The sequence below is a fragment of the Prunus mume genome, linkage group LG6 (assembly GCF_029339155.1).
Source record: "Prunus mume cultivar Tortuosa linkage group LG6, ASM2933915v1, whole genome shotgun sequence".
Classification (NCBI taxonomy): Eukaryota; Viridiplantae; Streptophyta; class Magnoliopsida; order Rosales; family Rosaceae; genus Prunus; species Prunus mume.
The window spans coordinates 5519017-5543699 of record NC_142703.1 but is presented as its reverse complement, the minus strand read 5'-3'; the positions used below and the strand labels follow the sequence as shown (position 1 = coordinate 5543699).

Below are 24683 nucleotides of genomic sequence, written 5' to 3'. Positions count from 1 at the left end.
TCTCTAATGTTCTTTATACCCTCAATTCTTTGTTATTATTTGTTCTTATTTTGGAAATGTTCGCAAACAAACAAGAAATTCCTGTTAGGGAATTCCAAGAAATATCTGAGTCTAGTCACCCAGTTTTCTGGGGGAAAAAAAATCAATCAGAACTGTACTCGTAAAAACCCTTTTGCAACAAGCCCAAATTGGAAGGAAAAAGCCCCTACATTGGGTAAGCAAAAGTGGACAAGAGCCTCCCAACTCGGATTTCTTTGATTTTGCAAAGTTGACTTGTTATGTCAGGTGCAATTCTATTAGCAAGGGGAGCTGAATGTAAAACATCAATTTGCATGTAATAGTGCTTAATTTTTTTAGCCAAGTCCACTGCTAGACTGTAACTAGTAAACATGGCCTAACTCAGAAATTAATCCCTCTTAAACAGTTCATTAAAAGCTAGCTCAAAATGAGACTCGTGTTGACAAAAATCGTGTATATTATGAGTTACATAAATCGTACCATATGATGTTCTCTTTAAAAAGTCTTGTTAGAGTATTTAGAAATCAAAACCAACCAATTTAAGAAGAGGAGGAGAAGTAAGAAGTTAGGACTTAAAATCAAATGGAGAGATTTTGGAGGTTTAAGCAACTATACAGTTGCGTGCATATATGTTTTAAAATCAAAATTGTCAGAGTATGCACTTAAGTTCAATTTCCCTCTCCATATATTTGAGTAATTTAGAATATCGCTTTATTAAAAAATAAAAATAAAAAGTGTCGGGGTGGGCACATGAGTTCGATTTCCTAATCGTACATTTGAGTAGTTTAGAATATTACTTTGTCAAAAAATAAAAACAAAAACAGTGGGAGTAGGTGGCACAACATCCTCTTCAGAGAAATAAAAACGAAAGATGGGGATAGTTTTCTTTAAAAAAAAAATTGGTAACTTACTTAGAAGTTTGTAACAGTTTGGTAGTCACGTTTTTCGTTGACCTTTTGTGTGGGTATTGGACGTGTTCAGCTCTTTCTTTGGAATCTTGTTTTTTCTTCAATTTCTTGCCCTGTCTTTGGGCTCTCTGGTTTGATTCTTTAATGGTTTGTACTATGATGATGATAGTTAAACTTTCTTATTGACTTAGATTCCAATTGAAACCGTGTGTGGTTTTCTTTGGTCAACACCACCACGCGGACAGAGTTTTCCATCTCTCTGTCTCTCTCTCTCTCTCTCTCTCTCTCTCTCTTCCATTATTTCCTTTCCTACGTCCCCTACCCTGCTTTCATTATCTCTATTGTGTTTTCATTAATTATTTTTGGGTTGTGCTAAAATAAACATTTTCAAAACATTTATTCAATAATTGCCCATTCCTCTCATATTGCCTCTTTGTTATCCCCATTAGTGCATCTTTGTTGTCTCCATAATGCCTCTTTACTACAAGGGTGACTACAAGTTCTGAATTATTTTTTTGCATACATGTACCGTGTTAAATTGTGATTGACAGAAAAATAAGGCAAGTATTTTCGTTCTCTAACTACACAGCTGCGTGCATATATGTTTTAAAATTAAAATTGTCGGATTATGCACCTAAGTTCAATTTTCCTCTTCATATATTTGAGTAAAATAAAAAGTGTCAGAGTGGGCATATAAGTTCGATTTCCTCATCGTACATTTGAGTGGTTTAGAATATTACTTTGTCAAAAAATAAAAAGAAAAACAGTGGGAGGTGGTACAACGTCCTCTTTAGTGAAATAAAAACAAAAGATGGGAACAGTTTTCTTTTATTAAAAAATAAAAAATAAAAAATGGTAACTTGCTTAGAAGTTCATAACACTTAGGTAGTACACGTTTTTCCTTTCTTTTTTCCTTGACTTTTGTGGGTATTGGACGTGTTCAGCTCTTTCTTTAGGATTTCCTTGTTTTTTCTTCAATTTCTTGCCCTGTCTTTTGGCTCTCTGGTTTGATTCTTTAATGGCTTGTGCTATGATGATGATAGTTAAACTGTGTGTGGTTTTCTTTGGTCAACACCACCACGCGGACACAGGGTTTTCCATCTCTCTGTCTTTGTCTCTCTCTCTCTCTTCCATTATTTCCTTTCCTACGTCCCCTACCCTGCTTTCATTATCTCTATTGTGTTTTTATTAATTATTTTTGGGTTTGTGCTAAAATAAACATTTTCAAAACATTTATTCAATAATAGCCCATTCCTCTCATAGTGCCTCTTTGTTATTCCCATTAGCGCATCTTTGTTGTCTCCATAGTGCCTCTTTACTACAAGGGTGACTAAAAGTTCTGAATTATTTTTTTGCATACATGTACCGTGTTAAATAGTGATCGACAGAAAAATAAGGCAAGTATTTTCGTTCTCTATTTCATCTACTCCTACAACTTTCGAATTGATTATTTTCTGTGTGTTGTTTTCTATTTGTCTGCAGACAGTCAATTTTGCATCTTGTTTTTGGTTGGGTACGTTCTTTTCCTGCAAATTCTCTGGCTTTGTGATTGTTTTGGTGGTCTGCTGAGCTTATTGTCCACAGTTGACATTTCCTTTTCATTGATCTGTAGTTTGTTTTCTTTATTCTCTTTTGCTTAATACATTTTCAATTACCAAAAGAAAAATTAAAGCTAGCACTATACCATCTTCTTTCTATGTTTCTACTGAGTGTGTTCAAAGCCAGATTTTGAGGAACCGTCTTTTCCAATGGCCTTGAGCACCCAAAGAGCCTCTGCATCTCTTTCAGCTGAATCGGCTCCTCCTCGATGGAAACATGATGTTTTTCAGAGTTTCAGGGGTGCAGACACTCGCAGGGGTTTTATGTCTCATTTAGACCACGAATTGCGGTACCGGCAAACAATAAAAACGTTCAAGGACGACCGAGACCTTGAAATAGGAGCAACTATTTCTCCGGAGCTGTTGACCGCAATCAAAGAATCACATCTTGCCATCATTGTTCTCTCCCCAAATTACGCTTCTTCCACTTGGTGCTTGGATGAACTCTCAAAGATTCTTGAATGCATGGAAGACACCAAGAGAATTCTGCCAATCTTTTATGACGTGGATCCTTCCGATGTACGAAACCAAAAGGGGAAATTTGCGGAAGCCTTCACTAAGCATGAAGAAAGGTTTAGTGAAGAATCAGAGAAGGTGAAGCGGTGGAGAGCTGCTTTAAGAGAAGTTGCCAATCTCTCTGGCTTAGATTCAAAGAATTATAAGTAAGCATGCATGCATGAACAACTAATTTCTTGTGTCTTACCACGAATCCTACTTGGATTTTACGTTTCAGTTCTTGCTTTAATGCAACAACATTGGATGTTGTATTTATGGATTAATGGTTATTTTATTTTTCTTCCTTGTAGATCGGAAGCAGAGCTTATAAAAAATATTGTCAAATGTGTGTGGACGAAAGTGCATCCAACATTCATGTTGTCAGGTTCTCCAGAAAATTTAGTCGGAATTGATTTTGCGCTTGAGCAACTACGTTTGCACTTAGCTCCCGAAGAAAATGACGTTCGCTTTATAGGGATATGGGGGATGGGCGGGGTAGGCAAAACAACCCTTGCTAAGCTAGTTTTTGAGAAAATTTCCCCTCATTTTGAACTTAGTTCATTTCTATCTGATGTGAGTGAGGTTTCTGCAAAACATGGTACACTAGTTGCTCTACAAAGACAACTTCTTTTCCCAATCTTGAAGGAAGAAGTAGGAGTTTGGGATGAAGAGTCGGGAATATTGTTCACTAAGAAATGTTTATGGAATAAAAAGGTTCTTCTCATCCTCGATGATGTGGATCAATTAAACCAACTAGAAAAACTGGTTGGAGAGAAAACTTGGTTTGGTGTAGGGAGTAGAATTATCATCACAACTAGAAATGAGCGTCTACTAGTTCAGCATGATATAGCGATACGACATAAGGTCGAGGTATTAAACAATGGACAAGCTCTTAAGCTCTTTAGTCGACATGCCTTTAAGAAAAATCAGCCTGCAGAAGGTTTTCTAAAACTGTCTCAGCGTGTCCTACATTGTGCCAAAGGCCTTCCATTAGCTCTTAAAACTTTGGGGTCTTTTTTGTATACGAGAGATCAAGATGCATGGAATAGTATGTTGCATAATGTAGAGAAAATTCCTAATCCAACAGTTTTTCATTCACTCAAAGTAAGTTATGATGGACTAGAAGAGATGGAGAAGAAAATTTTTCTCCATGTTGCATGTTTCCATAAAGGGAAGGATAAAGAGAAAATAATTGAAATACTAGACAGTATCTGGGACATTTCCAGTCTTATTGGGATGGATATTCTTATTGAGAAATCTCTCTTAACTATTAAAAAAAACTATGATCGTAGTGACACTGTTGAGATGCATGATTTGATACAAGAAATGGCATGGGAAATTGTTCGTCAAGAGTCTGTCGATGAGCCTGGTAAACACAGTTGTTTGTGGCATCCCGATAACATTTCTCATGTATTCATGCACAATTCGGTAAGAAGTTATGTAGAAAATACTAAGTTTAGAAGATAATATATGTCATTTCTTCTAAAACGATATTATAGACTCGAATGTGCAACTAATTTTTGTTTTTCTTAATTATAGGGAACATCCGCAATTGAAGCCATAGTCTTACGTTTGCCAAAATCAGAAGTGGTACACTGGAATTGTAATAAAGCCTTCTCTAAGATGCCCAAATTGAGGCTTCTTGAATTTGATAATGTGATCTTTTCTTCGGGCCCCAAAGTTCTTCCAAATTCGTTAAGAATTATTCGTTGGAGCTGGTATCTTTCCAAATCACTCACACCAAAATTTCACCCACGCTTCCTTGTTAAACTAGAGATGCCTCATAGCAAACTTGTCCGGCTTTGGGATGGAGCAAAGGTAATAGTATAGAAATATGGCATTTTATAATTCTTTTTTGAAGTAACTGGTTTAGCTTGTGAGGTTTTTTGATACTTATCTGTCTACAACTTTTATGTACCGTACAGGACTTCCCAAAGTTGAAATATATTGATCTTAGTTACTCTCATAAATTAGCCAGTACCCCAGATTTCACACGTGTTCCTATTCTTGAGGAACTGAATCTGAAAAGTTGTACGAATTTAATTGAGGTCCACGGGTCTATCGCAGTTCTGAAAAGGTTACAACGTTTGGACCTTAGTGACTGTAAAAATATCAAGAGTCTCCCAAGTGAAGTGGAAATGGATTCTCTTGAATATTTCAGTCTTTGTGGCTGCTCAAAAGTGAAAAAACTTCCGGAATTTGAGGGACATATGAAAAATTTGTTCAAGCTCATTTTAAATGGTACTGCTGTTGAGCGAATACCTTCATCAATTGAAGGTCTGGTTGGCCTCGCTGTAGAGTGTATGTACAGTCACAAAAGGCTCTCCGGTCAAATACTCTATATGCAAAGATCCTCAAAACTTGTCAAACTGCCAGGGGAGATGGAGTGTTTAGAGGAGCTTGAATTAAGTGAAAGTGCTATGAGAGAGCTGCTTGTTGTTATGAAAAGTAACAAATATCTATCCTTACATCGATCATCAACTTCAAGGGATGGCAGTGCATGGTTTAGAATTAGAAAGAGTCACCCTGATCCTGCACCTGACCCTTTGGGTTTGGTGCTGTCTTCCCTAAATGGTTTATTCTCATTGACAGCTTTAGATCTAAGCGGTTGTAATATTGGTGAAGGAGTCATTCCCGATTATATTGGCTGCTGCTTGTATTCTTTAGAACATTTAGTACTTAGTGGAAACAATTTCTTTAGCCTTCCCGCGAGCATTAGATTCCTTTCTAAGCTTAGGTATCTTGGCTTGAGTTTGTGCAACAGGCTTCAGCAATTGCCAGATCTTCCGTCAAGTGAAAACTTACTCGTAAATGTAGACGACTGTACTTCCTTAAGAAGGTTGTCAGATCCATCAAATTTGAGGGGAGCTAATGTGTATGATTTTGCGTTTAGTTGTCATAATTGCTTCAGATTGGCTGAAGAAGAAGGATGGATTAATAGAATATTTGCAATGATAATGAGATTGGCCCCTAACTCTTACCCTGAGGTACTCTCTCTCTCGTTGAATGAATACATTACATACCATGACTTTCTTTTATTACTGCAATAAATTAATATAATGGCAATTCTTTTGGTACAGGAAATTGTATGGCCTGGAAGTGAAATTCCAGAGTGGTTCAGTAATCAAAGTGTGGGAGATTCAATAACTGTGGAGCTGCCTTTACCTCCACCTCCACAATCATCGTGTAGCAGCGACTGGGCTGGGATTGCTTTATGTGTTGTTTTTGAAGATTCTGAATATTTGCGGAATCAAACCGCCCTTGTTGGATATGATTATTTCAAAATTCAATGTTTGCGGGGTCCGTTGGCGACTTTTAGAGTCGGGCATCTTAGGTCACAACACCTTTGTTTTTTTTATTTGTCTCGCCATCATCCCGGCCTCAGGAATGCCTTGAGCAGTCATCGGTTTTCATTCGAAGTACATTATTGTGCGAACAAATCTTCCAACAGACTCAAAACAAGCTCGAATATAAAGGAATGTGGGGCCCGTTTGCTGTACGAGAGAGATTTGGAAGAATTCAGTGGAATACTCAAAATCCCAAGCCCAATTTGAAATCAGCACTTTATGCATGCTGTCACCACCAGACAGGCCCAATTGGTAGTAGTGGACTGTGGGACTGGGATTTTGAGCCAATCAGCAAAAGATTCAACAAAGTCTATATTATTTTGTGCTTGGTTCAATCATTCAGTGATGTCAGTTCTCAGCATTCATCTCAGTAAGTCACCTTTTCTTTCCAGTTTTCTTTTGAGCTCTTTCTTTTGAGTGTATCATAATGCTGTGCTACCAAACTGTTGCTATAGTGATATAATGTGTGGAAAATGTTAGTATTGTTCCGAGTCTTCTGGCCAAAAGAAAAAAAGGGGAAAACAGTTAATAATGACGAAAGAATGTGTGTGAAAAATCTAGGAGAAAAGGATGAAAGAATAAGAGGCAGAGAGAATTGTAATTATTTTAAGTATATTTCCTCTGTTTCCACTATATTGAAATGAGTATAGTATTTCCTATTATATACAGCTTCTGTAGATTTCTCTAGAGCTAAGGTTATTTACAAGGAATATGGAGATATGGACAAGTGTAGGCCTGATATTGAATCAGCCGTTTTCCTTGGAGTTTCTAAAGGAATGTGAGTGAAGGAAATTTGCTGCATTATTATGCTTGCTCATTGCTGCTTTTGGATTTTGCAGTAGGCATGTAAATTTGCATCTTTGCTGTTATTTAAATTTATTTCGATAGAAAATCAGGAAAGGAAAGGAGAGGTGGTAAGTTCATAAGGAAAGAGAGAATAACAGAGAAGGAGAGGCAAAAGGAACTGAGTTTTAGCTTTACAACAAAAATTAGCAGGAGTGGAGCAATTAACATAATTAAATTTTGATAGGTGCTGGACATAGCCTAATGGGGTTAAGCAAAATCAGCTTATTTTCGTTGCTAATTGCTTATGTTGTATCTTTTATAATGATTTTCCTTTCTTAATTTCGTTTCAGTTCTCTGGAAAAACAGTTGGCATTATTGGCTTAGGAAGAATTGGCAAAGCCAGAGTTGAAGTACTGGGATTACTATCCAAGTTCCGTGGAGTTGGTTGCTGTGTGAACTCTGATCACTTCTGAGGAGACCAATGACATTGTCGATTTTGAAGTCATTGATGTGTTGGGTCCGAAGGGTGTTCTCATTAGCATTGGAAGAGGCCTTCATGTTGATGAACCTGAGTGTGTGCACTGTGCATCGCTGGATGGTTTCTGCTGAAATGGTTAGTAACTTGGGTGGGAGGTATCTTATTCTGCTTAAATGGTTTCTTCTGTAGGTTCAAGTCCACATGTGGTATGTCATCCCCAAATTTGAGATTTTCTTTAACTTCAAGTTGTGATAATTAACTAAGCCTGGATATAGCTACCTCAACCAATGTGTTAATTAACATGGATAGTTTCTCAAGTGTATGCTATAGTTTTAACTTGTGCTCTGCTTCCAGGACATCAGTTTTCCTTCTGCACTTACCTCTTGTATTGGTGTTTTCCTAAATTGTTTGTCCTTTTACTACATTCGAGTAGGGGTGGGCATCTTAAACCGAAATACCGAAACTGTACCCTAACCGTATTGTACCATACCGATTTTATACCGTTTCATTTGGTATTGAGAGATATTTGGTACTGTACCATACCGTACCAATAGAGTATGGTATGGTAGCGGTATCAAGATTTTGATACCGGTCAATACCGTACCGTACCAAATAGTACTAAAATATAATTTTTGATTCATTTGATAATTAAAAGATGTTTCATGTATATGGTTTCTTTCATTGACTGTATATTAGCATAAATTTCCATGTATGCATCATAAAAATTGACTAAGCTTTGTTATTAGGTATGGAGCTTCATAGGACTCGAAAATTCTCATTCACCATTTGGATTTTAACTATTTTGGTTTGCAAGCCATCAGGCATGCGTTGTAACCATTTGAATTTGATGAATATGTGTTGATGGATAAATATTGATTTGGTTGATTTGGATATTGAATATGTTGAATCTTTGAATTTGTAACTTATGCATCACTTATTTTGGTGAATGAATATGTTGAATATTGAATTGGTTCATTTTTTAGTTGTGTCATTTTGGTACCGAAATTGTACCGATACCGATTTGGCACGGTATGGTACGGTACCAATTTTGACAAACCATAATCCCATACCGTACCATATCGATTTAAATTTCCGATATCGATAGCGGTATAGGCTCAATACCGTACCATATCGCACCGTGCCCACCCCTACATTCGAGATATATTCTGATTCTGAGTGGATGGTCCTTGCTTTTTATTTATTTATTTATGACTTAAATTAACCTGTTAATTTCAATGTGTTAGATCATTTACTTCATATAGCCCTCGAGTAAAATAACATTTCCAGAGCAACCTTTCTATGCTGTATTATCAAACTATTGCTAAAAATGTTAGTATAATTCTGAGCTTCTGACCCAAAAAAAGGAAAATAAAATTCTTAGCAAAATGAAAGAATGTTTGAAGGTTACTAATGAGAATAACTAGGCTAATGAAGAATGTTTATACCAAAATGAAAAGCCAATGAATATCAGACACGTGGACCAAACCAGGGCTATGGGTGCATTCGGCATCCACCTTCGGTATCATCCCTACCGGTTGCAACATTAGGGCAACCTCACTCCCTTCGACAGGTGGCGGTCCCACAATTGATGTCAAGAGTCCCACATCGAAACTCTAAACAAATTGCACACCTCCCAAGGCCTATAAAAGAGGACAACCGTCCCACCAAGGTAATCAATCGTAACTCACAGATACGCCTATTGATTTGTAGTTCAAACTTACTAAATCCAGACTTACTTAAGCATTGAGAGTTTTCGGCACCACACCGGTACCTAGAACTTACCGAGCGTTTGCTATCTTACAGGTATAACATCCTACCGAGGCCATAACATACCAAGGTAAACGAAATCATTAAGTTACGCGAAAGTGCCGAACCATTTTTCTGCGTCAATAGTTTGGCGCCGTCTGTGGGAAACGATAACAATCAACCTACAATTCCTAAAAAAAATGTAATGGGAACCACTTCAGACTACAGTTCCTATCGGAGGATGGATTACCGACGGTACACCAAGTGGAGCAAGCCCGCACGCACTCTAGCACCTCCTTCGTAATCCTCCAGCTTCAGACCACGGTCGGCGTGAGCTTCGCTCAAATGACCTCCCTTCGGAGGGAAATGGCTAAACTCCAAGAACATAACAATCTCCTCTCGCCCAAAGTAGAAGAAACACGGCGATCGCTAACCAGCAGGAAACACAGAGCATTCAGCTACCGAAGTCTTCCTGTAGTCCGCAGACCGGTCGGCAGAGGAAGGGAAAGAGGGGGCAAAGGCAACGCCTGCGCCTCCAAACAGTTGGTGGTCCCAACTCCACAGACCAGCCTCACGCATCAAGAAGGTGTACACCGATTGTCGCCATCGGATCAATGACAGAAGGATGCCGAACGGCATAGGTCCCCAATCAAGGTGAATGCCCGCTGCGGGACTCACTGATGAAGGTCCTAGGAGATAAATCGCCCCTTAGGAAGGTCCAAGGTTTGGATTCGGAATGGAATCTGATGATGAGTACGTCCCCACCAAGGGCACCGAATCAAACTATTGTTCTGAAACTCCCCCGAGTATTCAAGGCAAAACCACTAAGTCCGAGGAGAACTTCCAAGACTTCGCCCGAGGAGGTCCCGAGTCGAGACCCCGCTATCCGCCTCGCTTCCAGAGAATCCAGAAGATGGAAGACGACCAAACCTACCCCAAGTCCCTCGATCGGGAAAACTTTGGCCAGACCCTTTACCGAGTGCATCAAGAAGTCCGACAGAGGAGGTGCACTGCTGCTTATACCATTTTATACCGCATGGAGGACCTTTTGACGCACCTTCACTCCTTCCAATCGCAGCTGGATGCAAGGGCCTCACGACGAGGGGCAATGCTCACTGCTCCCATCATCCTCACCAAGCCGCCCGAATCGTTCTACCGCCTCGAGCCGTGGATGGTAGACTCTCCGACGAATCAAGCAGCATTTTCTTCAACCACTTTATGATCCAGACGGATCGCTTGTACTCGCCGATGATCCGCATACGATTCGCAAAGAGAAGACGAACCTACGGAGTACGCAACACGCTTCACCACGAGTACTGAGGTGTCCCGGCGGACGATAGGCAGCCTACGGTGCCTTCAAGAGTGGCTTTCGGTCCTCTCATTTCCGGTACTGCACGTGAGTAATCGCGCATATACGACGAGTTGATGAAGTAGGCGGCAGCTCATACGAAGGCGAATATTTCAACTCCAAACCCGGCCTTCGCTCGGAAGGAGGAGTCAATAACCAAGAGTTATCCGGTGAATCGACGATTCTTCGGCAGGAATAACGGAAGGACGACCGTGACGGCCGCCAGTGGAAACTCAAGAAAGGGCGCGGATATACGGTCGAATTACCACCGCGGCGCCGCTATCAATCACGATCGTGCCTGTGAAGTCTTCACCCATCGAACACAACATAGGAGACCGCTCGATGAACGAGCATGACCAAATCCCGCCACCGAACCGAAAGCCCAATCGGCAGGATAACGACATCGCAAATTTCGCCGATACCACCAGCAGTAATACCACAACACCAAGACTACATTAGTCCGAGGAAGATCGCTGAGCGCCTCGATTCGGAAGGAAAGCCGATCATTATATCGCCAGCCACCACAGCCCCAAAGACCGAACGCGAATCGGCAGATCAACACGACAAGACTATCACGGAGGCCCCACTCGCGGGACCCTCCAACCGCTCAATGAAACAATATGTGCGTGCGCCACTACCCCTGTGTCTTCGTATAGAGGACGATCGGTGCAGAAGGTCCCAAGGTGGGGTGGAGCCCATCACATTCAAAGTGAAGAAGAGGAGGAAGGGATCATTTACCCCACGATGACCCAATGATCATTCGGCCGAGATCACCGACTACGATGTAGGTCGGTGCTAATCGACACCGAGTTCGTGAACGTAATTTTTGCCGATGCGCTCAAGGATCGGAATTGCCGACGCATGGTTAATCGGCAAATAACACCTCCTCGCTTTTTCGGGATCCGTCCAACTAGTCGGCAGACGCCCATCGCTTTCGCCCGCTTCTGTGAAGACAATGACCTACGACCAATTCCTCATTGTCGACTCCCAATGGCGATAACGCCATCATAGGGCGACGACACTTACCAGATCAAAGCCCACTTATCCCCACATGTTGTCGATGAAGTTCCCTACACGCAACGGCACGGGGTCATCCGGTGACTGACGGACGCTATGCCACACCTTTAAGTCGGTAGCTTGTAAGCCGCCAATGGAAGCCATGACTGCGGGGACTACCGAACGGTAGCGGCCCATTGACGACTCTGTGGAGGAAACTCCAACGCCGGTAGCACACCGTCAAGAACTCGAGACCGTGGTCCCGAACGAGGATTTTCCCGATCGTGTGTAAAATCGCACCACTTAGATCCCGACCTCCGAGGACAGCTTCATCGACTTCTTACGCAACAGCGGAGGTCTTCGCCGTCTTACGACGACATGCCCGATATATCACCCGACGCCATCACCACAAGCTCAAGATCTCCGCCGCCACAAATCGGTCGATGAAGCGCCGCCATATGATGCCGAACGGCACGAGGCGATGCGCGGCCGGTTGACAAGCTTAAGGCCATCGGCTTTATCAAGGAAGCTACGCACTCGTCTCGCTTGCGAACTCACCATGGTTCGAAAACCACCGAGGATGGCGGATTTGTTAGGACTATACCGACTGAACAAGGCCTCGTCCGGCGACGCTTCTACGAGAATCGACCACTTGTCGACGCCACCGCGGACACGAGCCGCCACTTCATGGATGCATATTCGGATACAACCAGATCTTCATGGACCTTGCCGATAGAGAGCATACGGCATTCATCACCGACCGCGGTTTGTACTGTTATAACGCCATGCCTTTCGCCCAAGAACGCGGGGCAACTTATCAACGGCTCGTCAACCGGATTTTTGCCAAGCACATCGGCGGCATCATGGAGATATATGTCGACGACATGTTGGTGAAAAGCCGAACGGTAGGAGGGCATCTGGAAAACCTGGCCCTCATGTTCGGTATACTAAAGGACTACCGAATGGTGTATCTTCCGGTAAATTTCTCGGATTCATGATCAGCCAAAGGGGAATCGAGGTTAATCCCAAGAAAATCAAAGCCATAATAGACATGGAAATGCCGAAGACACAGAAGGACATTCAAAGCCTTACGGACGTGTCGCCGCCCTGACACGCTTCATCTCCAAGGCCACCGACAAGTGCGTGCCGTTCTTCAAAGCTTTGAAAGGGGGCAAACATCATATCGCATGGACTCCCGAATGCGACCAGGCATTTCAAAACTTGAAGAACTACATGAGCCAGGCACCGCTATTATCGAAACCGCTCCCAGGAGAAGTACTACTCCTATACCTTTCGGTATCCAACATTGCCGTTAGCTCAGCATTGATACGGAAGCCGAGAAAGTAGAGCTACCGATTTTCTATGTCAGCAAGGCACTCCAACCGCAGAGCTTCGATACCCACCCTTAGAGAAGTTAGCACCGCCTCGTGGTCTCGGCGCCAAGGCTTCGCCATACTTCCAGCGCACGAGATCACCGCTCGACAAACAGCCTCTTCGGCAGTACTCCAAAAGCCGAAACGCCGGGCCGATTGGTCAAGTGGGCAATCGAGTTGGGAGAATTTGACATACGCCTGCCAAGGCTTGCGTAAAAGGTCAGCCGTCGCCGACTTCATCTCCGAGCTCACACCTACACTATCGGAATCACCATTTCCGAGCGCTATCCTTGCCGCACAGAGGGAATGGATGCCGAGCGCTCGACACTTCCGCCTCTCGGATTCTGCACGTGGATGGCTCGGCAAACCAACAAGGTTGTGGTGTCGGCTTGGTGTTAACCACTCCGGATGGTGGCAAAGTCGAATATGCCCTCCGATTCAACTTCTGGATCTCCAATAACGAGGCAGAGTACGAGGCTCTCTTGGCCGGCCTTCGACCAGCCAAGAGCATGAGCGCCGGCGATCAAGATTCACGTGACTCCACCTTATAGTGAATCGATAACGCAGAGTTCGCAGCTAATGATGCTCTATGTTAGCCTACCTATCGGCACTCACCAACCATCGGAAAATTTCAGTGCCTACGAAATACGGCAGATCCTCAGTCGTAAAACAGCCATGCCGATGCGCCTAGCATTTAGCTTCGCAATAAATGACAAGATTGAAGGAAGGTACCGGTCGAGATATTATCCCAACCAAGCACGGCCGAGGTGTGTACTGCTCGGTAAGAAGACACATGGATGTCTCCAATCTATGCTTTCTGGCAAACGAAACCCTTCCTACCGATAAGTCCCAAGCCCGAAAACTCCGCTATCGATCGGCAAGATACACAGTCATCAACGATATTCTGTACAAGCGAGGCTACACGATGCCTTATCTAAAATGCCTAACCAAGGAACAGGGGGACTACATCCTTCGGGAGGTCCACAGCGGAGTCTGCGGTGACCATTCGGGATCCCGATCGCTCGCACATAAAGTCTTCCGACAGGGATATTTCTGGCCGACTCTGCACCAAGATGCGAACATGTTAGTCAAGAAGTGTGACAAATGCCAACGGTTCGGTAGCGTCCCTCATGTTCCTGCCGAACCACTTTCACCGATTGTAAGCCCATGGTCATTCGCCCAATGGGGGTTAGATTTAATTGGTCCGATGCCAGAAGGCAAGGGTCAGGTCAAATATGCTGTGGTTGCCGTGGACTACTTCACCAAATGGGTAGAAGCCAAAGCCTTAGCAACGATAACGGCAGCCAGAATTGAAGATTTGGTCTGGACGAACATTTGTTGCCGATTCGGCATCCCCTACGCCTTCGCCACGGATAACGGCATGCGCTCGATTCGAAAGTCTTCAGAGAGTTCTGCGTTCGACTCAAGATCAACCTGTTCTTTGCTTCACTAGCTCACCCCCAATCGAACGGCTAGGTCGAGGCAATGAATAAAATTGTCAAGAAGCTATTGAAACGGTAGCTTGACAAAGCCAAGGGAGCCTGGGGAACGGCAACTAGGGAAACACCGTTCTCCATGGCTTTCGCCTCGGAAGCGATAGTCCCAATAAAAGTCGGAGAGCCTTCCTACCGAACGGAAGCTTTCACACCAAAAGCAAATGAGGAGGTGCTTGCCTTGAGCCTCGACCTGCTCGAAGAATGCCGAGCACAAGCCAACCTTCGGAACGAGGCTTACAAGCAACGATCTCTCTGCACTATGACCTGTGGTCGATCCCGCCTTTTCAATCTGAGACTGGTCATGCGAAAAGTCTCACTGGCAACCAAGAATCCTACTGAAGGAACCCTCGACCTTCCCGGGAAGGACCATACGAAATCATCGGTATCCAAATGATCGGGACTTATCGACTCAGAGACTCCAACGGAAAGACCTTCGGTCATCCTTGGATTGTAGAGCATTTGAAATATTATTTTAAATGAAGCCACCTAGCCTACGACATGGTTACAATAGAGTCCCAAAAGCCCTCGGCTTCTCTGTATTCACAGCATTTGGCAAGATAGCGCTCCCTAGCCTGGGCGGGTTTTAATTGTAAAACGACTCCAAATTGTATCTTTGCCTTCGGCAGTTTTTCAGTGAAAGGGCATTCGGCCCATGTATTCAAAACCTTTGTTGTACCCTTTAAGCTATTTTCATTTTAAAAAGATACGGTAGAGACCATCGGTCGCAGTAAACTACGCATTTTGGCATTGCTATTGGCCTACCGATTGAAGGACAACTTGAAGGGATCACCTTAGTTACCCATTGGACCAAAGGTTTCAGCTTTTATTAGCCTTCAGTACTTAAAAGCCGTTACTTAGCCTTCGACAAGTACGTCTGTTGTTCTCAAATCCCTACTAGTTGAAATTTTGCTTGAAAGAACTTTATTGGCCAACGGCTAGTGCCATTTTTACATAGCCCTCGGCATATAAAAAGAAATTTTCCTAAGTGTCTTACCGATTCAAAAATAAGATGCAATCAAGTTTGAAATTAAAAACAACTTCGATTAAAAGATGCCCACGGCATCGAGATATAAAGAAAACATGCCCACGGCATCAGAGTTTCAATCAAAAGATGTTCACGGCATCAAGATTACATCAAAATTACATTAAAAAATACCCTCGGCATTAAGTTACATAAGAGAAGGGCGGGACATGAGAAGAAGCTTTTGGAGAAGATTGTCGCCCTGCCGTTCGAGATAGGACTATACCTTTGAGTATCATTGCAGAGCGACGGCTTTGTCAAAGCGCAGCCAATTTCATCGGCTTCGGCAAAGAACCCTATTGCCTTCGGCAGATTCTTCGGGATCGGCCGGGCCTCCTCGGGCGCCCTCTCCTCGTACTCCTCGACCATTTCTTCGGTTATGCCTTCGTGAAGGGGAGGATCGCAACAAAGTTGAGGTTGAGCTTCTTCCCGGGTTGTATCGCTTGAAACGGTAGAGCAGGTCCGCCATCTCTAGGCCTACTTCCTTGTCAAGCAAAGTAGAAAACTGCGGTTGACCGACGGTACCCCCATATCGCCTCGCACGGCAGCCTCGATCTCAAAGCCCGACCCACTCGGACTCCTCAAAGGCCACCTGGATCGCCTCCTTCGACTCCGAGCCTCCTTTGCCACTAGCCGCGCCAACTCTAACGCGCCGACATCTCACCGAGCTTGGCTTGATAAACTTTACCGCCGTTCGGCACCTGCATGTCCTTCGCCAAGTTCGCCGAGCTTGATGGCTTTGCCACCTTCGCAACCTTCGCTCTGCTGTCTTCATATGCTTTCTTCGCCTTTTCGCGGCATTAATGGCTCACTTGACGCACAACCACATATCCATTGAGGCCTCGAATAAAAAGGAAAATGTTAGATGAAAGGGCGCAGACGGCAGGAAATTGTTAAAACGTTAAGCACTTACCGAAGCTTGAAGACGGAAGACGTGGCGCCTCCTCCCGGCGAGCTTCTTGAAGGTCCTCGATCTCGAACAGCTCCATTTGTGAACCGAGGATCATGTGGTTCACAAACCGACCGTCTTCAAGGATGTGCCAGGTGACCGGGAGGGGCTTCGCGTCCTCGGCAGAGAAGATGGCTCGAACAGCTCGGCTTGTCGCCGCGCTTCAGAGCGGGTCCGCATCAAGATCTACCGTGATCGGCCTTTGCCGTAGCTTTGGAGGAGGTACCTCGCAGCTTATACTCGACCGGGACGGACCAGATCGCCGCTCGCATGCGCCGATTCAGCGCTCATCCGACGACGGCGCTGCTGAGGGTTAAGTCATCGTGGTCAACCCTCCCAAGACGCCGGTGCCGCCCACCGCCGCCTTTTTCTTCCCCGCATGCCGAGCATGAGGCGCCTCTTTGAGGACTCGCTCATCCTATTTGCCTCGGCAGCTTTCCTCTCTGGTCGCGCGAGACGGAATCGGTCGATTTCCCATTTACGCCATAAACTATCGAAATGGTCAAGTATGCTTACTCTCGGGTCGACGAGCCGAGGTTTGACGAGATTGCCGGTGAAGAGAAACTCGGATAGACCTCTCCACGACAAGGACCTTCACTCACCTCTCGACCACGGATTCCGATTGAGTAGCGCTCCGCTTAATTTACCTCGCACAAAAGGGAAATGTAATTAATATTACCAAGGATGACACAATCTAGAGTCCTACCGAACGGTAGGATGGCCTCACCGCAATTTGGAACTTGGTGGGAATGTGGAAACGAACGGATGTCCCGAGGGCGACTCCTAGTCACGGACAAAGCACCCGCCGCTTCTCCACGCTCGGGAGGTTGGCACGCTGACAAATGGCCATGCTCGTAGCCTTCAAGCGATTAGCCCAACCCACCCCGTGATCGGCGGACTTCGACTTGTGACTGCATGATGGGAGAATCGCCAAGGCTCTCCTCGCCACCATGCCAAGGCGTGACTACACCCATTAGCGCCACCCTGGTTGGGATTGAATCGCCGGGAGCATAGCCTATCTCGCGCCATGATCCTCGAACGGCGGGCTGCAGAGGGAGCCTCACCCTTGCAAAAGTACGCCCGTGAAGAAGACGACTTCCCATCCTTCGGATCGCTTAGAGATTCGGTAGGACTCGATCCTCATGCCTACCGAATCTGTATAAAGTACTCAGCCCAAAAATCGCAATCTCCTCTCGGTGATCCCTGCGGCTCCTGTAATCTACGCCAAGACTAGCTCCTTCGAACCCCTATCGGCACCCTAGGATTGCGGGTAGACTACCAAACCTCACCGGGAGATGGTTCGGCAAACCGACTCTCCACGGTGAAAGTGGAGGCCTCGACCGCAACTAGCACTCGCCTTCTAAAGGGCGCCTAGACCCACATGGCGGCCGTCGCTATAGACAATAGACAACTACACTGGAGCGGTCATTAGCCCATTTTCGATGCCATGTGTTGGGACAGAGCTGGGCCCTTCACCGAGTATCTCGACATCGGTATGACTTCCATCCTCGGCATTAGGCCCTGTCGCTTCAACATCGGAGTCAAAGAGACCTTCCGATGACTCCTCATCGAACGCATTGGGCTCACACTCGGAGAATGACTCGCTATCAGACATCTACAAAAACAGGGAAGAAAGGAAACTAAGGCTCATACCGGATACTATCCTACCGATCCCTACATCACTACCTATGGCGACTAGACTACCGAATGGAACCCTATGGTCAGTCTAGTTCAAACCAAGGAATGACGTAACTCTTAAGGTATGCAAAGAGAGAAAGGTGAAGGTGCCGAACGGTACCTTAGTTTAACTTCTGAAAAATGAACGCGAACTATGCCTCATATCGTCGGACACAAATCGCCCTTCCTACCGTTTGTGGTACCGAAAATCGCCTGGTTGCCGTTAGCGCTCGTCGGAAATCGCTTGAATACCGAAAGCTCTCGTGGAAATCGCCTCAGAGCTCTCGCTTCTCACTAAGTGCAAAGTGAGTCTCCTCCCGAGTCACTCCTATTTATAGGACGAGGGTTCGCAACGGTACACCTCGAGAAACCAAATGGTGCATTAATGCGCCGCGCGCCATCATTGCTTTCACCACGTGTTGCTCATCCTATGGGGAACTGACGGCACGCGAGGCGCGGAAGTCGGCGCCGACGCCCTTCGCCGCCTCCTCGATGTGACCTTCGACTACCTTAACGTTAGCCTCTGAACGAGCAAGAACGAAAGGGTCAGAGTTGAGCCCTTCCATTAAATGGGTCTTCTGAACGGTAGGACAACATTCCCTTCCGACGACGACTTCAAATCCCCTTCCGAGAACTCTCGCAAGAGGAATTGGGGGACTCCTGTTTATACCAAAATGAACAGCCAATGAATATCAGACACGTGGACCAAACCAGGGCTATGGGTGCATTCGGCATCCACCTTCGGTATCATCCCTACCGGTTGCAACATTAGGGAAACCTTACTCCCTTCGACAGGTGGCGGTCCCACAATTGATATCCAGAGTCCCACATCGAAACTCTAAACAAATTGCACACCTCCCAAGGCCTATAAAAGAGGACAACCGTCCCAGCTTGAAGGTAATCAATTAGAACTCACGGCATATTGCCTATTGATCTGTAGTTCAAACTTACTAAATCCGTACTTACTTAAGCATCGGAGAGCCTTCGGCTGGTACCACACCGATACCTAGGACTTACCGAGCGTTTGCTATCTTACAGATATAACATCCTACCGAGGCCATAGCATACCGAAGGTAAACGAAATCATTAAGTTACGCGGGAAAGTGCCGAACCATTTTTCTGCGTCAACAAAGCATACAAGAATAATATATGTATCTACACTTTAGGCATATCGAGAAGGTTAGAAATAAGATTTATTTGCTACTTTAATTCTAGACAGAAAATTTGAGCAAGTTTGGTAAGTGAGAATATAGAATTTTAAGTTTATTTCAGTACAAAATCAGAAAGGATGGTTAATTCTCAAGAGAAGAGTGAGTAACAGAGAGGAAGGAGAGGCAAAAGAAACTGTGCTTTTTAGCTTTACAAACAAAAATTAGCAGAAGTGGAGCAATTAAGATGATTAGATTTTGAAAAGCGAGCACCTCCCAAAAACTGCAGGAAACTACACATAACCGATGTGGTTTATCAATGTTATTTATTGGTTTATGTTGTATCTTTTGTGATGGTTTTCCTTTCTTAATTTTAATCAGTTATTTATTGGTTTATGTTGTATCTTTTGTGATGGTTTTCCTTTCTTAATTTTGTTTCGATTCTCTGGTAAAACAGTTGGCATCATCGGCTTGGGAAGAATTGGCAAAGCTAGACTTGAAGTACTACAAATACTATTCAATTGTTGGCCTCAAACCGTGGCATTTTGGTGGTTGCGTGAATCTCTGATCAATGCTAAAAAGACCAACGACATTGTCAATTTTGAAGTCATGGATGCTTTAGGTCCAAAAGGTGTTCTCATTAACATTGGAAGAGGCCCTCCTGTTGATAAATGCGAGTATGTGCACTGCTGGATGGCCAGTTAGGTGTGGCTGACCTCGATAGTTATGAGAATGAACCAACCACAAGTTCCTCTTCAGCATTGTGGTTTGATTAATATTTTATTACTGTGGAAGAATTGATTTGTTTCATTCGGTTTTGTAAGTAATGGAAGCTCGTTATAGTCCAGAAATGGCAATATTTTATCTGTTTCAATTTCCAGAGGTCTCTTCTACAAAACATGAACAAATTCTGTAAAATAGTGTGCATTATTATTGAATTTGAGAATATGTCAGTCCTATTTAGGTGCTGTGCAAGGTAGGAAGGGACAATTATCATGCTCTCTATGTCTGTTGTTGATGCTCTTTTTGGGAGGTCAACTAAGAGAGAAGTGGAATGCTTTCAGTAGGGGAGAAGGTGGGGACCTTCGGTAAGGGAAGAGCCTACAGAAGACAAAGTAGGAGAAGCAGTCGTTAAGCTTCAACACTAGTGTTGTGCCGGCCGAAGGCTCTCGATGCTTAAATCAGCTAAGAGTAGTAACTTTGGCAGAGTAACAGTAAAAGTGAGAAAGTAGTTACCTTTTTTATTTGAGTACTATTTCCCATTTATAGGGAGGTGAAAGTGTGAGGTTTGCACAAAGTTTCGATGTGGGACTTTGTGCAAGTCACTGTGGTGGTGACACGTGTCTGGCACCTGAGCTTCGGCAATGGGAGCTTCGGTAGTCGGGAGCTTCGGCAGGTGTCCGCCACCTCGAAGAGTGTCTTCCTTCGGCAAGGAAGAATGAGTGTTTGCCTTTGGTGCTAGTCGCTTTGAGGCTGGATATGCTCGGTTGATTATGGTGTAAACATTTATGATTCAATATATCTTCATATAGGAATTGGATCACAATTGTTTCAAATGCTATTTTGGTTTCACGTTCATACGAAAGCAAAATGCTCATATCAATCTTACAGTTCTGATTTTAACTCGGACAAACTTTCTTTTAATTGAAGGCTATGGTGATGAAATCAAGTGATAATAGAAGGTGCTCAGGTTGTAGAAAAATAGTGTTGCCTTGTTCCGCAAGGCTGGTGGATGGAGAACATATCAGCATAAAAGCTTTTTGGCCTCCCCTTTGTTATCTCTGCAAGTGAAAAGCTTGTTGGAACTCCTCTACAAGTTTGGACTTCTCTTTTGGCAATGACCTTTCTCTTTTAATCATTAAATAAATAACAAAAAAAGAAGAAGCAATTTAAGAGAAGACAAATGCAGCTAAACCTCCCAATCCAAGATCCATCTCCATATCACTGCATGAATTCCGCGCAGTTGTGTTTGTCGGAGGTTTTAGCTACGCTGATGAACTTGATTCTGCAAAATGTTGGTCTGCTTCCATTCGATTTAATCAGCCCCTTCTAAGTCTATTTCAGGAGTTTTACAAGTGACCAGACAATTTTAGTCTTGGTGTTTGCAATGACTGTCAGCTTATGGCTCTTTTGGGGTGGGTTACGGGTCCTCAAGTTGGTGGAGTGTTAGGTGGTGGTGGGTACCCTTCACAACCCTGGTTCATTCACAACGAGTCAAGACAGTTTGAATGCCGATTCACCAGTATTAGAATAAAGGACTCGCTGGCCATAATGTTTAAAGGAATGGAGGGAACTACATTGCGTGTTGTTGCCCATGGTGAGGGAAAAGCAATATTTCCTTGATGACAAGGTTCTTGTGGGAACACATATTTCACCGGCCAATAAGAAGACGACACGTGGACAAAGAATATTCCTTAGGTCAACTAATTACCCTATTTAATTAGGGAAATTGTCTTTGATTTAATAGAGAAATATCTCACCAATTTTCACCAAATCTCTTAGATTAACTCCTATCATCTTTTTGGGAAAGAATAATTCTAACCAAATAGGGATTATTCTCCCAAAACCCTAGCATATAAGGAGCACTATAAATACATTCAAGGTAACTCTTTCTAACTCGAAAAAACCCTAGTTAATTGTTGTCAAGACTCTCTCACTCTCTCTTTGCCGCACCCTATCCATCTCTCTTACACAGCTCCGGCCACCCAACTCTCCTTATGAGAGAAAACTTCCACCACTTTAGCTATTGTCGTATCTTTTTCAAGATCCAATCGAACTAACTTAGGCATTATAGGGCCTTTGGCCAACAACCCCTGGATGTGGTCTATTTACTCTAATTTATTTTGCACGGATCGAGGAGGAAGAGAGAGAAGGAAGATCAATGGTCAAAGGATCAACTCGAGAATATTCGCCGTGTGGAAATTTGCTCAAACATATTTGGTGCTTTCATTGAGAGCACGAGTTATACTCAATGCTAGGGCTGGGCATCTAAAGCCGAAATACTGAAATCGTACACTAACCATACTGTACCAAACCGGTTTCATACGCTTCATTTGGGATTAGGCAAGATTCGAGCACGATATGATACGATACCGTAGCAAGGGAGTATGATACAGTAGTGGTACCAAGTATTTTGTACCGGTTAGTACCTTACCGGATAGGTACCAAATACCTTAAGTTGTATAATTTTTTTCATTCTCTCACCTTAAACGTCAAACCTCAATCTCTCAGTCTCATACACGCTCTCTCACACTTAGACTCTCATCCCATACGAACTCTCCTCCATGCCCAGCTCTCTGTCTCTCTCTCTCTCTCTCTCTCGATCTCACTCAATTCAAGCTCTCTCCAAGCCAAATTCTTCTCATCTCATCTTGATCTCACTTGATTCAAGCTCTCTCTCACTCTCTCGATCTCGGTCTCACTTTCACTCTCTTGATTTCTCAATCTCTCTCTGTCTCACTCTCTTAATCTCTCGATCTCTCGCTCTCTCTCCATCTTTCTCACTCTCTCTGATCTATCCTAGGCTCCCAGCCCTAGTTCCAGCCTCACCTCTCTCTCTGGGATAACAATCAGCCCCAAATCGACAAAGGGAGAAATGGTAAGTTTTGTTGTGATTTTTGTTAATTTGTTCAGGGTTAATTAAATACGAATGAAGTTGAGGGAGTTCCTTGTCTAGAATACAGATGGTATGCTAGGATATAGTTAGAGGGCCGTTCATATTTCTCTTCCAGAGGAAGGGTCTAGTCATCAATTTGCTGAAATCTTACCAAGATTTCTGTAAACCTCTTTTCTTATCTTAATATGAAACAGTTTTATTAGCTAAATTAGTTGCTGCTCTGTTTTTATTTTTATAAATTGGTGCCTGATGTTTTTATTTATTTTTATAGCTTGTGGTATATGCTGGTCAAGCATAAAATTTATCTTTTACCTATTTTTAGTTCTTTCCTATTTGCCTTGTAAACCTTGTAAACTCCCAACTTTTGCTCATATTCCTACCCTATCTATGAAAAGTGGATGGGTCTAATGCTCATATTCGCTGGTGTTGATCACTGGTTTTTATATTCATGTTTGTTATGAGGAATTTTTCTTCGTATTTATTATCCTTGTATGATGGAGGAAGATAGAAATTTTCTGGAACATATACCAGTAGGGACCACAAGAACCGAAGCTCACTATGCTCTAGCGAGCACGCTATCTCTCTCACCTAGTCCTCACCAAAGCTTCCCATGCTCCGAAAGCAGAGGAACACTACAAACGACGGAGGCTGATCATCAAGCCACTTTAAGATTTCCGAACCTTCTTGGTTATCGTCACTCTTCAAATTCAATATGGGTCCCACTGCGTACAGTGGTGGAGTTTTGCCATCGTTGGAAATAGAGTGAAGGGCATGCGATTCTAGCTCAATGAATGTGTTTATCAAAATACCCTTGGTTTCTCTAAACCTTCTGGCATGGTTGATGAATTCAGCGGCGCCATGCTTGTCCAGAAACACACCATGTAAGACTGATCCAGCAGGCAATGGGTTGATAAAACTCGGCACAACCAACTCAACGTTCGAGTCCTTGAACTCAATGCATTCCTTGTTCTGCTCATCATGAAGGGTTTGGAGGTGAAACATGAGACCAAGAAACCTTGCACTGGACGTGAAGAAGATGTACGTAGGAACCCCAAATTCATCAGCCACGTCTATCATAGAGGTGCAGGACAGTCAATGACAAATCCAGCAAGCCTAGGCTTAGAGTCGGACTGATCTGACTAAGTCAGTTTATGGTCTCGGGAGATGTAGATAAAACAGAAAGGTATAGAGTTTACTCTCCGGGGACGTCGAGAGGGCGAGATAGTCGGCCGAAGGTGAGAGTGAAAGGGAGTGTCTGCCGGAGTCGAGAGAGAGAGAGAGAGAGAGAGAGGAGGCGTGAGCCTTGTGTTTGTACTAGGGTTATCGAAATTAGGTTTAGAATTACCTCATTTGTGTAGAAAACTTGTCTTTATATAGAGTCCATTTGGTAAGATTTGTGGAGAATAATTAATTATTCTCTCTCTTGAATAAGGAGGTAGAGTGTATCAAGGAGATTTGATGCCAATCAAATCCTTTGATTTAGGGAAAATATTCTCATTTTAAGTCAAGATAATTAGCTAATTAAATGAGATATAATTGGCATAAGTATTTAACCTAGGGCATATTCCCTTTTCTACGTGTCACCTTCCGATTGATTGCCAATTTCATGGGAAAGGAGGCTTGGAGACGGGAAATCAATTACTTTCTCATGTTTGGTAAGTCCATGCATGAGAAATCGTTGCC

General features: G+C 43.7%; 1 protein-coding gene and 1 pseudogene across 5 annotated transcripts; one reads left to right on the top strand and one right to left on the bottom strand.

The window, feature by feature from the left end:
- Positions 1 to 2105: 2105 nt before the first annotated feature.
- On the top strand, positions 2106 to 20264 carry LOC103336366 (TMV resistance protein N-like). Of its 5 annotated transcripts, none has more exons than XM_089054961.1 (7): positions 2106 to 3186; positions 3331 to 4447; positions 4559 to 4837; positions 4945 to 6006; positions 6100 to 6736; positions 7503 to 7765; positions 19842 to 20264. In XM_089054961.1, the coding sequence occupies exons 1-5, from the start codon at positions 2675 to 2677 to the stop codon at positions 6571 to 6573; spliced, it is 3444 nt and encodes a 1147-aa protein (XP_088911087.1). In that variant the 5' UTR covers positions 2106 to 2674; the 3' UTR covers positions 6574 to 6736; positions 7503 to 7765; positions 19842 to 20264. The 5 variants fall into 5 exon arrangements, with proteins under 5 accessions (XP_088911087.1, XP_088911085.1, XP_088911088.1 ...); XM_089054959.1 differs by having other exon boundaries at positions 7503 to 7836; XM_089054962.1 differs by lacking the exon at positions 19842 to 20264 and adding an exon at positions 8377 to 8552.
- On the bottom strand, positions 17971 to 24080 carry LOC107881109 (UDP-glucose flavonoid 3-O-glucosyltransferase 6 pseudogene; annotated as a pseudogene).
- Positions 24081 to 24683: the final 603 nt, after the last annotated feature.

What these genes read in the sequence shown, in the direction of transcription:
- LOC103336366 (XM_089054961.1), top strand. Translation starts at nt 2,675, where the DNA reads ATGGCCTTGAGCACCCAAAGAGCCTCTGCATCTCTTTCAGCTGAATCG. An exon ending in GGCTTTGGGATGGAGCAAAG is followed by an intron (nt 4,838 to 4,944) that starts GTAATAGTATAG and finishes TGTACCGTACAG; the next exon opens with GACTTCCCAAAGTTGAAATA. An exon ending in CCCCTAACTCTTACCCTGAG is followed by an intron (nt 6,007 to 6,099) that starts GTACTCTCTCTC and finishes CTTTTGGTACAG; the next exon opens with GAAATTGTATGGCCTGGAAG.